The sequence below is a fragment of the Teleopsis dalmanni genome, chromosome 2 (assembly GCF_002237135.1).
Source record: "Teleopsis dalmanni isolate 2A chromosome 2, ASM223713v2, whole genome shotgun sequence".
NCBI lineage: Eukaryota > Metazoa > Arthropoda > Insecta > Diptera > Diopsidae > Teleopsis > Teleopsis dalmanni.
Genome location: NC_051847.1, coordinates 163,109,014 through 163,123,572, shown reverse-complemented (window position 1 = coordinate 163,123,572; position 14,559 = coordinate 163,109,014). Strand labels below are relative to the sequence as shown.

The 14,559-nt window shown below is 26.0% G+C and overlaps 1 protein-coding gene across 3 annotated transcripts in view; it reads left to right on the top strand.

Moving 5' to 3' along the window:
• LOC119685563 (probable serine/threonine-protein kinase DDB_G0282963) overlaps positions 1-14,559 on the top strand; it is a 116,860-nt gene that overhangs the window by 38,324 nt on the left and 63,977 nt on the right. For 2 of the 3 annotated variants that reach the window (XM_038099880.1, XM_038099882.1), the window contains exon 1: positions 11,520-11,840. The exons of the other annotated variant lie outside the window; for it this stretch is intronic. In XM_038099880.1, coding sequence (XP_037955808.1) covers positions 11,711-11,840 — 130 coding nt within the window. In that variant the 5' untranslated portion in view covers positions 11,520-11,710. Of the gene's footprint in view, positions 1-11,519; positions 11,841-14,559 lie in introns of those variants that run through there. 3 annotated transcript variants of the gene reach the window in all.

The following is a 14,559-nucleotide window of genomic DNA, read 5'->3' as shown; positions in this document are numbered from 1 at the left end:
AATTTTTAATTACAAATTACCATTTTTTTTTATTATGCTCACAATATAAATAAAATGTTTATATATAATTTTTTAATTAATTTTTAATCGTGCAATTAGTGCAGGTTGAAAGAAGATTTTTACAGATTTAAAATCCTTCCAGACTCTAACTATTACCCCGAAAATGGTAAATGCTTATAAAAACCTTGTTAATAGCACTGAAGTGGTAATATGTTTTGCAGCTCAGGAAGGACTTAACAACAATAAAATGGCTGATTTCCTAATAAAAAAGGGGTGATTATTATAATGTGATTATAATTGGTCTTAAGTTTTTGTGTGAACTCACAAGAAGTCACTTAGATGACGTCATCAGGAAATGGGAGTTGACAAAATTTCCAGATCTCTGGCTTACTAGTGTAGGCCAAAGGAAATTTCAAGCTAAGTTCTATTGTAAAGCCAGGTAGACTTGAAAACACTGACTGGCTACTTTACAGGTCACTGCAACCTGCGTTATTACTTAATTAATACTCTTGGGGCTTTCCGATACTGATGTCTATCTCTGACGTTTTTGTATCTCTATATGAGTTATGCAAAAATAAAATCTGTACTGTGCTAAAATTTATAAAAGGTATAAATATATAGGTTTAAGGATCAAAGCTAATCACACATTTCTAGGAGATCACTGTACTTTTTGGCGTTTAATAGTAATAATACAAGATATTGTACATCAGTGCTAATATTATTATTTTGCTTTTTAGCATGCAAGATAGACACTACAGTTAACAAGATACACTTATCACTACTTTATGTATCTAATATTTAAATAAACTATTTAATTACCACGTAATAACCCATATATAATATAATAACTCATGTAATTAGATCTCTACAGCATTTAATTGTGTTTTAGTATTCAATACAGAATCTAAAAAAATTATTCATTTTAATTTTGCATCAAACAATTTATACCTTCATTGTTTCAGTAAGTTCTCTTTGAAACTATAAAATGAATAAATACATTTTTAATAATTTAATTATTAAATTTTACACGTTGTTTTCTTAAGAAATAGAAAATAGTCAGATACATTTTACATATTTATTCTTACTGCAACGACTACAAAATTGTATGTGAGAAAAAATGCTATTTACAACAAAAATGTATCTGGTGACTAATATTAATATTTTTACATAAAATGAAATAACTTTTATTTTTTAGTCATTTTTATTCAGTCTACTATTTTAGATATTGAGGCGGCATAGAAACATTTTCATTGATAAAATATTTTTAATAATAATATTAAATTTTTTAATTTAAATTTTTGAAATAAAATTTTAAATTGTGATATTTATTTAAAAATAAATTTATTTTTAATTTATTTTATATTATATATCACTAAATTATTTTAGGGTATTTTATAGTCGGTGTATGCTTCCGTTACACACAATTAGTTTTTCTCATTTCATTTGAATTTAATTATTAGTGTGAAATTCAACTTTATTTTTATTTTTATTTATTAATTCAAAATTTTGCTACAGTTTAACATACACATGAATATATTTATTATATATTTATATAAAAATAAATATATATATTTACAGCACTTCATACAAATAAATGTAAACAAAACAAGTAATTTAAATGATTTCCTTAATCATTTATTATTTATTTGACGTTTAATTTCAAAAAAAAAAAATAAACTAGAAATTTGATTTTAATAATATTAAATGATGTTTATATTTTTCAAGTGTTTAATTTGTGTCATATAAGGTTAAAGATCACAAAGTTAATAGAGTAAAGTGGTTCATAAACATTTTTTCAAATTATTCACACTTATATTGTGTACGATAATATGTATATATAACTAATGAGAGTTTATAATAATTAAAACGAAATTTTTAGAGTGTTTTTAAAATATATAATTAAAACAAATAAAATTTAGTTTTTTAATTTTCATATTTTTCATTATCTGATAATTACAACCATTTTAAATTATTATTATATTTTTACGTTTCCACTTTGATGTGATGTTGAACTCATTTATTCGACTTTTTCCTTAACTGCTATCTACAAAAAAATAAAGAAACAATTTTTTAAATTAAATTTTTAATTCATTTTTTTTTAAAATACATATATTCAATATATTAATTAAATATTTTCTCTTGGAGACCCAAAAACTAGTATTCAAATCCTAAAACTATTCACATCTCACTTTTTAATATCAAATTCTAAGACTTTTGAAATGCCGATTATATATATCAATATTATGTTTATATACCATATATGCAAACAATTACAAGTTATATATAATTATAATAAACATTTTTTATTCTTTGGCCTCTACTTGAAGAGGCCTACTATGTTCTTGCACTGAAGAAGCGGCAGGAGTATAGGGAAATATAAAAAAATAAATAAATAACAAAATAAGATAACTTTAGTGTTGTTTAAGGATTGACGGTCTGAAATTTTGAGGCGTGAGTGCTTGGTCGTAAAAATAAGATCTCTGGTTTAAAAGGAATAATGGGTCTCTAGTTATTCAAATGTACTATTGTTTAATTTTTACGAATTTTGATAATACCACAGAGGATATTTTACGAATTTTAATACTACCATAGAGGATATATTTGTTTCTGATGTGTCATGGTATAATATTTACAATGATTTTTGATTTCAATTTGTAATGCACTTACATTGCAAATATTTAGGATTCTTAATTATGTTCATATTGATTTAATGCTGTTGTTATAAAAAGTAACTTTATACTCTATATTTAAAAACGGTAATTAGCCAATGCAGCTAATTGTTTAGAGCTTAATATACACTTTTATTATTTTTATATGCTTAAGCCATACTAATTGTTTTTCCTAGTAAACCCCTTAATAGATAACATTGTCTGCTTGAGATAGGGAAAATTACTTTATAGTAATTGTCGGGTAAATAACTTTTTTAAGGTTGAAAGTAAGTTGGTAATATTTTAAATCGTTGACTTTTATACACGAGCTGGAAAATTCTTTTTACCAAAAATGAGTATTTTTCAAGTTAACTCAAATTTAAGAATATATATATAATAAAATAAATATTATATTTATATATTTTATATATAAAATGGAAAATATGTATACATATATATAACATAATAAGTAAGCTTTGAGTTTATTTTTTGTAATTAAAGTAAAACGATTTTTTCGTAGATATGTTTATTATTACTATATACTACGATTATATTGCTATATTGCCCTGTTTATATTGCACTTGACTACATCTAAAAAGTGCAGATTAAATCAACCAAATTTTGTAGCTAAATAACAATATGTAGACTTTTTATCATGTTTTTTCCTTAACGACTTGCCCTGTTTAGCATTTTTAAATGCCACACATCTGGATCAGATAAAAAATTATTAAGGTTATGTATTATAAAACATCAATCATATCTATTAAAAAATATCTAGAAATATTCGGAATAATGTTTATTTAAAACTAAAATTAAGTTTTGTAGAAAAAATTGCATTTCCTCATAATTTATTTTAACAATTTGCAAGTCAACTCAAATATGCCGACCGGGAAGCACATCCTCAGATATAATTGCAGATAATTTAAGCATCATTATTATACCATTGTTTTATGTAAAATATTTAGGAGTTTAAAAATTTTACTCACAGTGGGAATACTATAATAAAGCAATAATAATTAACTGATACGGAAGTCGTAAGGAACATAAAATAAATAGGTTTTTAAAAGTATGAAATGACTTCTTGATGATGAACAAAAATTTCCATCAGTAAAAGAAACTAGTTTTAGATATAATAATTCCCATTATTAATGCGCAACTGTGAGTCCTTTTCGAAAAGAGTAGATGTATTAAATCTTCATTTTGAGGTAGGAATAGCAAAATTATTATGTAGTAATTACTTAATGTTTACTATATGTTTGTATTTTATAATTATTGCTATTTAACATACATTATACTGTAGTATTTTATTATTAAGTGCTGTAGTAAAAATTAATACAGCAATTAAAATTTTGCTATTGTACATATCATTGTAATATAACGATTTAGTTCTGATACCAATTATACATTAAGACTGAAAAGTTTTCGGAAATTCTCATTTAAAATTCGCGCGCTGTATATTTTTCGATATTTTAAGTTTATGTAGTTTGGCAGCCCTGTCCTTAATTACTATGCCAAAAATGAGCGCGATCTGTCAGACAGTTCGTTTACGGCAGCTGTTGAAACCAGTTCACCTCAGTAGTGCGTTGCGAAATGTCTTCGACGGTCTTACGACCGTCCTGAAAGGCTTTGTACCACTCATAAACTTGAGTTTTCGATAAAACTGATTCCCCATAAGCCTTTTGTAGCATTCGCAACGATTCTGCACACGAAATTCGTTCGAAACACAAAATTTGATGCAAACTCTTTGTTCAATATTTTTTTCCATTGTTTTTTTCGCAACGCACTACTGAGGTGAACTGGTTTCAACAGCTGCCGAAAACGAACTGTCTGACAGATCGCGCTCATTTTTGGCATAGTAATTAAGGACAGTGCTGCCAAACTACATAAACTTAAAATATCGAAAAATATACAGCGCGCGAATTTTAAATGAGAATTTCCGAAAACTTTTCGGTCTTAATGTAAACTTGTCATCATTAAAATGATTTGGAAAAAAACTTAAAAATATGTCAAACTAATATAATAAAAAAATATATTTTATATGTATGTATGTATTTACAGATCAATAATTAAGTAGCAGTAATCTTTATATAGGAAAACTGAGAAAACGAATTTTTTTTTCATCTGACAAAAAAAATTAAAAAAAATAGAGATTCTGTGTTAAAAATTTATGTTCGTGATAGTTCCGACTACATGTACATTATATTTGAATTCTTTTGCTATAAATTTAGTTAAAAAAGTATATTTAGATTCTTTATGTATTTGTGGGAACTAATTAAAAGAAACCGAGTGAACGCTAAAAGGTTTACTGTAGTTCTTTCTGGAACCCACGCATTCCTATAGAAACCTGTGCATTCCTCATAATCCTCAACGCAGAAGTTGTAAAACCTGCAGGAAAAAGAAACCTTTCTATGGGAATGCCCGGATTTAACGTCCATAAGAAATTGGTTTTTAGGAAAATACTTTTTTGACAGTTTATCAGACTGTTCATCGGTAAAGACGAAAGACCTATTAAATTATCTATACTCTTCTCTTATATTCCACTCTTATACTATAAGAGTACTATAAGAGTCACTACTCTCTTATATACTCTTCTATATTAGAGGTTCTTGCGAACCTCTAACGGCGGAAAATAAATCATCAGAAATACAGAATTCTTTCTATAAAAATGTTTATAAAAGTTTCTATAAAAATTGAAAACTGTATTTTTTTGTGTTTAAAATAAAGTTTTTCAAGATATTTGTAAGACAATGTACAGTGTTTTTTCTCTTGATTATTTCAAACAAAACTGATTGATTCAAAAGGTGTTTGTTTATCTCACTTTCTTGCAAACATTTTGTGGGAATAGCGATTGCTCTAAATTTCTACCATATTTTTTTTTATTAAATCTTTTTTACCAAATTAAGGTGTTAACTATTACAGCTTCTATTTTATTAAATTTTATATCAAATGGTAACATTTGGTCAAGAGTTAGAAGTACCAGCCAAGTAAGATGAGGGGCAAGTTGTATATTATTCCATAAAAGAATATTGTACTTCATAAAAATGTTTCACAATATTATTATTTAAGTATTTATATTTATTATTATACTACATATTGTTATTCGAAATAAAATAGGCAACTTTAGGTGTTGATATAATTGGTATACTATATAATCTAATGATTCAGATATATGTTCTCAGTGAGAACTTCTCACATATTTATTTATTTCTTAACATTATTTACTGGGAAAAATTTTTGTGATAACATTTATTTTAATTTAATATAAAGATTTTATAAGCTTAACCTAAGCCAAAAGTAAGTTCTTGATTTGTTTTCACTTTTTAAGAAAAAATTATTTTTTAAAGGGCAGTGTAATATTCTCTTTATTCTATACAAGATCACTTATACTAATATAATATTAATTTATATTATATTAAATTGATTTTTAACATTTGCTTTGATGCAAGAAACCAAATATAATTAGTATAAACTATTGTTTTTATGTGGAAGAGAGAGCTTACTATCGAACAGTAGTGATATTGCAACAACAAAAATTTTTATTATTTTTAATTAATTGAATTCTTAGCTGAAATTATATATTATATTATATGTAATATGACAATTTTACAATTTAATCTAACACATATTGTAACTAATAAAGTAATTTATCTTAAAAAAATCCGAAGATGTACATAAAATTGAATTATTACTTTCTATATACATATATTAAATTAATATTTATTGTTTCACTTAAGTATAAATAAACAGTATAATGTAGTATTAATTTAATATGACGTGAAGAAATCGAAATTACCTGTTAATTGTGTCAGTTGCGCTTAGTGAGCTTATGTGCCTACTTGCTATCGGGCGGTATTGATAACGATAAGTACTTTCATAATTAAAACAATACTCGAACTAATGGCATGAAATGCTTAAGTAGACTTTTTGTTTTAGTTATGGACATGATCCGATACGAAATAAGAAAATGGCACCGTGTATTTAGCAATAGAATTACTGTAAAAACTAGCACAAGAGGACTCGCACCAACACTTGTCAGTATCGTGCAAACTTACTAAAAAAAAATATTTTTTTCGTACTCCCAAAAGAGTGTATAGCTCAAAACTTCTACGGCTAAAATTCTAAAATATTTCGCTCCGATGGTAAAGAAAACGCTCGTTTTTACTCAAATTCATATCGAAATTCGTTGTTTATCAGAAAACATCGGCCCGATAACGTGCATTTCGCACTCGCCAACTCGTTGCCGGGTCGTTGGTAGTGAATTGAAGATACGTACTAGCAAGCGTTCACAGAACAATTTTGGTCACGAATCTTTCAGTTTCAGTTGGTTTAGTATAAATCTCCAACACTTGTTTGTGCGAACGCTTTATAGCTTCATAGCTTCATAGCTTCATCGGTTCATCGGTTGATCGGTTGATCACTGATCAGTGATCAGTTGTTTCGTTACCATGTTCTAGCCGCGTTATTGTTTGTTTGTTTATATTTACGAAATACGAGAACTAATTTTGAAGTTTGATGCTCAAGATTACATTTAACAATATTAAAGAAATTTGATTTTACATGTAAATGAATCGTGTCTTCTGTTCGCCGTACAAGAAAATACCGGTAAAAAGCGGATCTCAAACAATTTTGAAGATTGAAGATTGAAGAGGTTTTAATATTGTTTTATTAAAATAATTATTTTTTTAAGCAGTGTTTACCTTAAGCGAAACGTAAAGTGTTTGTAAGTGTTTTGTTGTGTAACTCATGAGTCCATAAATCAGTGGAAAATGCTCTGAAATAAATCTGTTGCATGTGGCAATTTATTTACAATCTGAAAAATAAAATAAGAAAACAAAATATTTAATATAAAATGCAAAGAGAAAATAATTAAATGTTTTTTAAATACGAAGTTAACAAAAATTAAAACAAAAAAAAATAGATATTTTTACAATTCGTAATTTTTACATCTGCGAAATGTTGAAAGTGATTTTACCTTACTCAGTGTGAAATATAATAATTTAATTATTTACTAATTAATTAAATTATTAAATAAATTGTTTAAGAGCATATGAGTGCGAATGCGAAAAACGAAAAAAATCAGTTCACTGTGCATCTCGGCTTGGAACAGTTTGTTATTGCGATCACGCACGCTATCTTAACACAAATAAGAAAGTTGGTTACTGATCCAGTGAAGGACACAACGTAGTAAACAAGCGCGCCGATTTCCGGAAGTGATTCTAGAAACAGGAAAAATAGCTTTGCCACGATATTTCATAGGCGCATGTGTGTGATCATGTTCACATTTAACTAGTTTTTTTTTTTTGTTTATTGTCAATATTTTTTTATGGATTTGATTAAAACGTGATAATACAATCATAATCACAAAATATACACACGTGATGTGCTGAATTCTAAATTAGGGAATCAATGATTTCGTGAGTGATTTTTTATTGGTCACTCGTTTGTTTAACAAAAACAAAAAAAAAAACAAAAAAAAAATCGCAAAAGTTTTCCATTATTTATGCAATGCGTTAAACATAATTAAAACAATTCATTAATGAAGGTCTAATTAAAAAATTGAATTTATAAATAAATTTTATAATTTCTATGGAAATATATATATCACCAGTGACTCGCAAAATTTTAGGTGCGATCAAAAACTCTCGCTGCTGGTGTCATTCCGTGCCAGCTTTTAGCACTTCATTACTCCGGTGATAATTAAAGCAAATTAACAAATCCTTTTCTTGAAAAATTAATTTTTTAAAAATAATTCTCTGCCTTTGTTGCTTAATTAAACTGCCATGATGCCATGATGCCAAAATGCGCAATATCGGCCATAATTCTTGGCATTCATAAAACTCTTGCTTAATTTTTTCTTTTGTCTTTTCTGCCTCTTCATCAATTTATTTCATTAAAATACCTGTATCCATAACTTATTTTTTACTAAATAAACTATGAATATATGAACTTATTTAGTAAAAAAAAAGTTCTTCAGAATTAAATTTTAAAAAAAAATATATATATATTTCGCAGTTTGTTTCGTAATGTACTTAGCTGTTTAATTGCCATTTGAGAACGCGCCTCTTTCAGGGTTTAAAGCTATTAAAAAGTCAATAGTTTTGAAAAAAAAAGATAGTGAATTTTTAAAGCAATAAATGTAATATTTATAATAATTTTAATGTTTAAAAAATACTTTTTTCATCAGCGTACATACAAATATACATACAGACATTTTTATATTTACATGTTAATATATATCTTTAGGTAATACTTATTTACATTTTCATCTTTCCAAGTAAATTGATAATTTTATTACTTAATGTACACTTAAATGGAGGTCGAAGATTATCAATAAATTATAAATATATACACATAAATATCAATTAATATATGTGTAGAACTAGTATTGCCCTGTGTGCTTCTCTGCACGTGGTACTGGGATTTTATTTTCAATAAGAAAATAAACAGTTCCAATTATACAGTTTCAATTCGTGTCTTCTACTGTTCTGACGTTTAATTAGTTCTGCTTTTTCATAATCGAATTTTCTTAATTTCGAAATGTTCATTAAGTTGTTCATCAATTTCATGTTTTCTAATATTTATCATTACTGCAGTTTTTGTGGTACGCTTTACAATGATAGCTAGTTATTATATTAAAAACTAAAACGCAACGTTATTTCAATAATGTATTAAATAATTATAATTTAATTTAATATTAATGTATATTTAATTAACTGAAATTAAAAAGTTTTAATTAACTTGCATAAAAAACCTAATTTATTTTTGCTTCTCCCAATTATTAAAAAAAAATGTGTTTAAAAAAAATGAGTATAACTATTTTGCACTATCGAAAAGAAACATGGAATATATCCTTTTCGTCTAATAATATTTCACGAGAACTTTATCAAAATCAGTCAGTTAGTATCGATGTACATAAACAAAAAACACAGTAACTTCAATTTTTATTTAAAGAAAAATAAATAGATAAATACATACAGATAGATAGAGATATCCATTTATTTATATACTTTTATATTTAATGTTAAATTATTTAACATTTAATTAAATATTGTGTTTATTATTGTCCATAAATAAATATCAATAACAGCAATCACATCACAGGTTATTTTCTTATTTTTTTAATACTAGCATTATTATTTATTTTCAAATAATTCGATGATTAAGTTTTAAAAAATAAGTACTTCAAACCTATAACCTATATATCTAAAAGATCTAGAAAAATTACGAAAGTGATAAAGAAACTACGAAGCAACCTTTATATCTTGTATTTCTATTTTAAGCGTTTTATCGAGATTCCACTTCATAGGTCTGGTTTTCATTTCATTAGCACTCTAAGAAAGATGCTGATACTATAGATTTTTTTTAACTATTTGACTAGTAACTACTAGTTAACTATATATACTAAAAAGTTACCCTAAGTAGAATGGAGTGTTTTTGTGAGAGCTCTTTGTCAAAGGTTATATGCAGGAATGGAACACTTTCCATTCGATCTTAAGCGACATAAGATATTAAATCATAATGGTTCCAAGTAAATTTTGTTTGATACTTTCAATAAAACACCTCATTTTTATTGTTATTTTTTTTGATATAGTGTTGTTTTGGATATTTATAAAAATCTTAGAAACAATTTTCTTAGAAAAAGGTTCCATATATCAAACAGCGTTTTATTTTCATATGGAACAGCTATATATGTATATTTATTAGTTGAAAAAAGATGTGGTCAATTAGAAAGAAACGGTTTGTGATAAATGGAAATTTCTTTATGGAAAATTGTTTTTAAGATTTTTATAGGATATATATATATTTTAGGGTTAAAGAATTTAGGGGAATTGTTTCTGAAATACAGTATTAAGCGATTTTCAAGTGAAACCTTTTATTGGGTAGGTTTCTTTGATACTCTGCAACACTAACGCTCGGCCCCGTTTCATGTAATATCTTTTCTTTTCTTGGAACAAAGACTTATCTGCAGAGTTATGGCACTTTAAGCAAAACACAGTATTTTTATTGAACTAACTTATGTGAGTTAAGTAATTTTATTTACTAGGACTCCCCAACTATTTAATTAACTTAATTAAATAAATTAAATTAAAATTATTTTTTAATCTATTAATTTTATTGCTTTTCGCACAATATTATTTAAACTAAGTCCTCAAATATTATTCTATTACAGGCATAAACGTTACAGGTTGCATCTATTTTATCATATATAGTTAATGATCACTTTTATTGATAATATTCTGTAAGAGACTGTAAGAGAAGATAACTACTAGAAGTATATTAGTGTATTTATAAATTGTGAAAGACCCTTGAAAAGCCTTGTGGTAACATAAGATATAAAGTAAAAAATTGTGCAATATTAATTTCACAAAAGAGGCGAATGTTTCATACTCATTTCAACATAGGCCTTTATCTAAAATTCTTATTATAATTATAAGATATAAATAGTAGATATAAAATAGTAGAAATAAGAGACAATCAAAACGTAATTAAAAATATATTTCATTAATAAAGCTTTTTACGTTTTACGTTTCATTTCATTTGAGTTACGAATGCATACCTTCTCGCATTGTCCCAGTAATTATCGTCTACTATAACACTTTTTATCTAACCTCAGCGTGTGTAGGAAATTTTTGCTTAATTATATTGTATTTTAACTTTGTTGTTAGCAATTGACATTATTTAATCAAATCTAATTAAAAAAATAGCAAAAACAAACATCCAACAAAGTGTTTTTGATGATTGATAGAATTGATAAAAATTATTATTAAATTCGAAACAAATTTAAAATCCATAAAAACAATTATCGATAAACAATTGAAATAAAAAAAGAATTAAATTATATTATAATTATTTAGCAGAATTTACAATTGAGTTTCAGTGCCCGAACAGTTGAGTGGCTCTTTAAATGTCATTTATAATCAATCATTAATATCGCGACACATAGAATTTTAATTTCTAATCGCTGGAATAACACACAACTTGAGATACTTCTGCGGCGGGGAAAATGCCTTAATTATCACCAGCACTGATACGAAAGTAAAAGTGTGATTTCACAACTAGAAATGAGGCCGTTTACCGAAAATCTTATGTTAAAATTAAAACCATATCCAAATTTAATTTTGGAAAACCTCGACATCAACGAATACGTAATCGTAAACCAAACAAAATCACAGGAATACGCTCGTATCCGAGGTAAGTGCCGTTTTAGGTTTAATCCGAAACAATTGCGAATTCCATAAAATTATACGATAATTACTTATAGTAAGAGATTATGTTATAGTCATATGTCATCAAATGATATCGGCATCGTATGAAGTTCAATAAAATTTCAATAAAATTGCAATAAAATCTTTTTACCCAACTGACTTTAGCAGTTAAGTAAACAAAACAATTACTTTTATTTGGCCCGTGATTGTTTTTTTAATAGACCAAAAACCACGGCAATAAATCGTTTAATTGAGTCACATCTGAAGTTTCATTGGTATGTCCCCGAATTTTGTTTTGCCATAAATAAAATATCCTCCAATTTAAAGGAAATATTATTTATTCTTATCTTATCCGTCGAGAAGAAAAAATAACAAGATTTATTGGATTCTAAGTCTTACAAAATGCGTTTTAAGAATATGAATTTTGCATGACCCACTAGAACAATGGAATTGATTTCCTGAAATTATTTCTAATGCTATCTTTAATTTTTTAAATTTATGATATTATTAACTAAATTAAATTAAACAATATTTTTAATCATTTATATGCATATATTCATATTGATACATGAACCATATAGCTTTTATTTATGAATGGAAATTGTTCACGTTTATATTTGACAAATTAAAATTTTTTTCATGATAGATATACTCATATATGTAACCCCTCTGTTGCCAAAACTTTAAACAAATAAATATACAGCCGTCTAGTATAACGAATATCAAATTTAAGGAATATCTAATTTAACGAAAGACATAAGTTTCTCATTGCAATGCTCCTTATATAAAATGTATAGTTTTTCTAATATTGCAGGAAAAACAAATGAATATGTAAGGGAACCTTTTGCTAAATTAATACCTTATATATGTTTTAAAAAAAAAGGTCTGGAACACTAAAACCTATTATACAATGGGTTAAAGTAGGCGTACCCAACTTTTTTTAGTGGATTAAGAACCACTTATATTTTTGGTTGTTAGTAGGGACCACAAAGTTTAAGAAAAATAAGCTGTACGATTATTTTAATATGCTTTATGCATCTCTGCTATAGGTAATGTATAATAAATTTTATAAGTACATAGGTACATTATATAGGTTAAAAAATAGGTAAATAAATACTTGAAAATTTATACTCAGAATACCAACTACAAAATACCTGTTAAATTTGAGTCACGGACCATTTTGAAACATCTCTCGAACCACCGGTTGGGAACTATTAGGTTAAAGAGAATAATATGCGACACAATAGCCAAGATTTTTTTGATTTTATGCTTTGAATAAATCAATAAATATTTTTTAATAGAGTTATCCGCTTTTTCCAAAAATATTTTGTAAATATAATAATAGAATTACTTTACAAATGATTCTCGGTTTAACAAATATACAATAAACCTAAAATTTTATTTTTAAGTTTAATTGAATGACTACTGTATGCTACCGTATAATATAAATATATACTTTTTTAATGAGGACTGTAGAATAGGTACATATATTTAGACATTCCCATCAAGCTTTAAAGAAATAATATTATTAAATAATTTAAAATAACGATTTTAATAATTATTTTGTTTCTGAAAAAGGTCAATTGTTTAAATAATATATTTTATTAAAATTAATTATTAAAAAAATTAATTTTTTTCTACACCAATATTTCGACTATTCGACTATACTGCTTTCCAAATAAAATAACATCATTTTTGAAAAGAAAGCAACTCAGTTTTTGTCTATTTCTGAGTATATTATCCTTCAATATAAATATATTTTTATATATATTTTTCTAATAAGTCTAAAATGTGTTCACACACCTTTATTTTTAATTTTATTATTTTATTTTGTATTAAAATTATTTTCAATACAATTATTAATTATTAATTTTGTATTCCTAATTTTTCTATTTTATTTATCTCACTTGACTAATACTACGAACAATTTTTTTCTCAATAATATCTGTACATGTTGAATATTTTTTTTGAAGAACTATATCTAAAATAAATTTCAATATATGTTTAACGAAATCCTGTCTGCGTTCTTGCGTATGCATCTATCTTAAAAAAAAAACTATTTTTCTTATAATTATATACATTTTACTTTTCACTAAATATTATACCACTTTATATGAAGCAATTCCCCTTTATCATAAGTGTTTCGGATAAGAAGTCTAAATTAGACCCGTCTAGTCACTCATTACGAAGCCTTATGACGTTCTCGATTGGTAAATCTGCATTCCATCTAAATTTACTTTCGATCTTCTCAAATTCTGAAATTTTTTAGTTGTGTTAGTAAGCATTTATATATATCATAAATACATACATCAAATCAAATCACACTTTAGCTGTGAAGTCATATTAAACAGCTGTTAATTTCAGGGTATTTTTGTTACTCTCGCAAAATATCTAGAGTGTTATAAATTATTCTTAACTGTTATACATCTCGCTCGAGGTCACCAATCAAGAATGAAAACTACACCAAGAGTAAAACTCGCTTGAAAAACTTACCCCAGATCCAAACCAGTATCACATGAATATGTTATTTTGTCGAAGATGATAGAAAAACTTTCTGTTAGTAGAACTCATCAGTGAAGTCTTTCCATCAATAGCTTAATGACAATCCTAAAACATCGTTTGAGATTATATATACTGACCGGTTTCAAATACAAAGTTCCTGTTCTTTGTGTTTTTTTTTCTGTCGGTACAAAAAAGTAGACGAT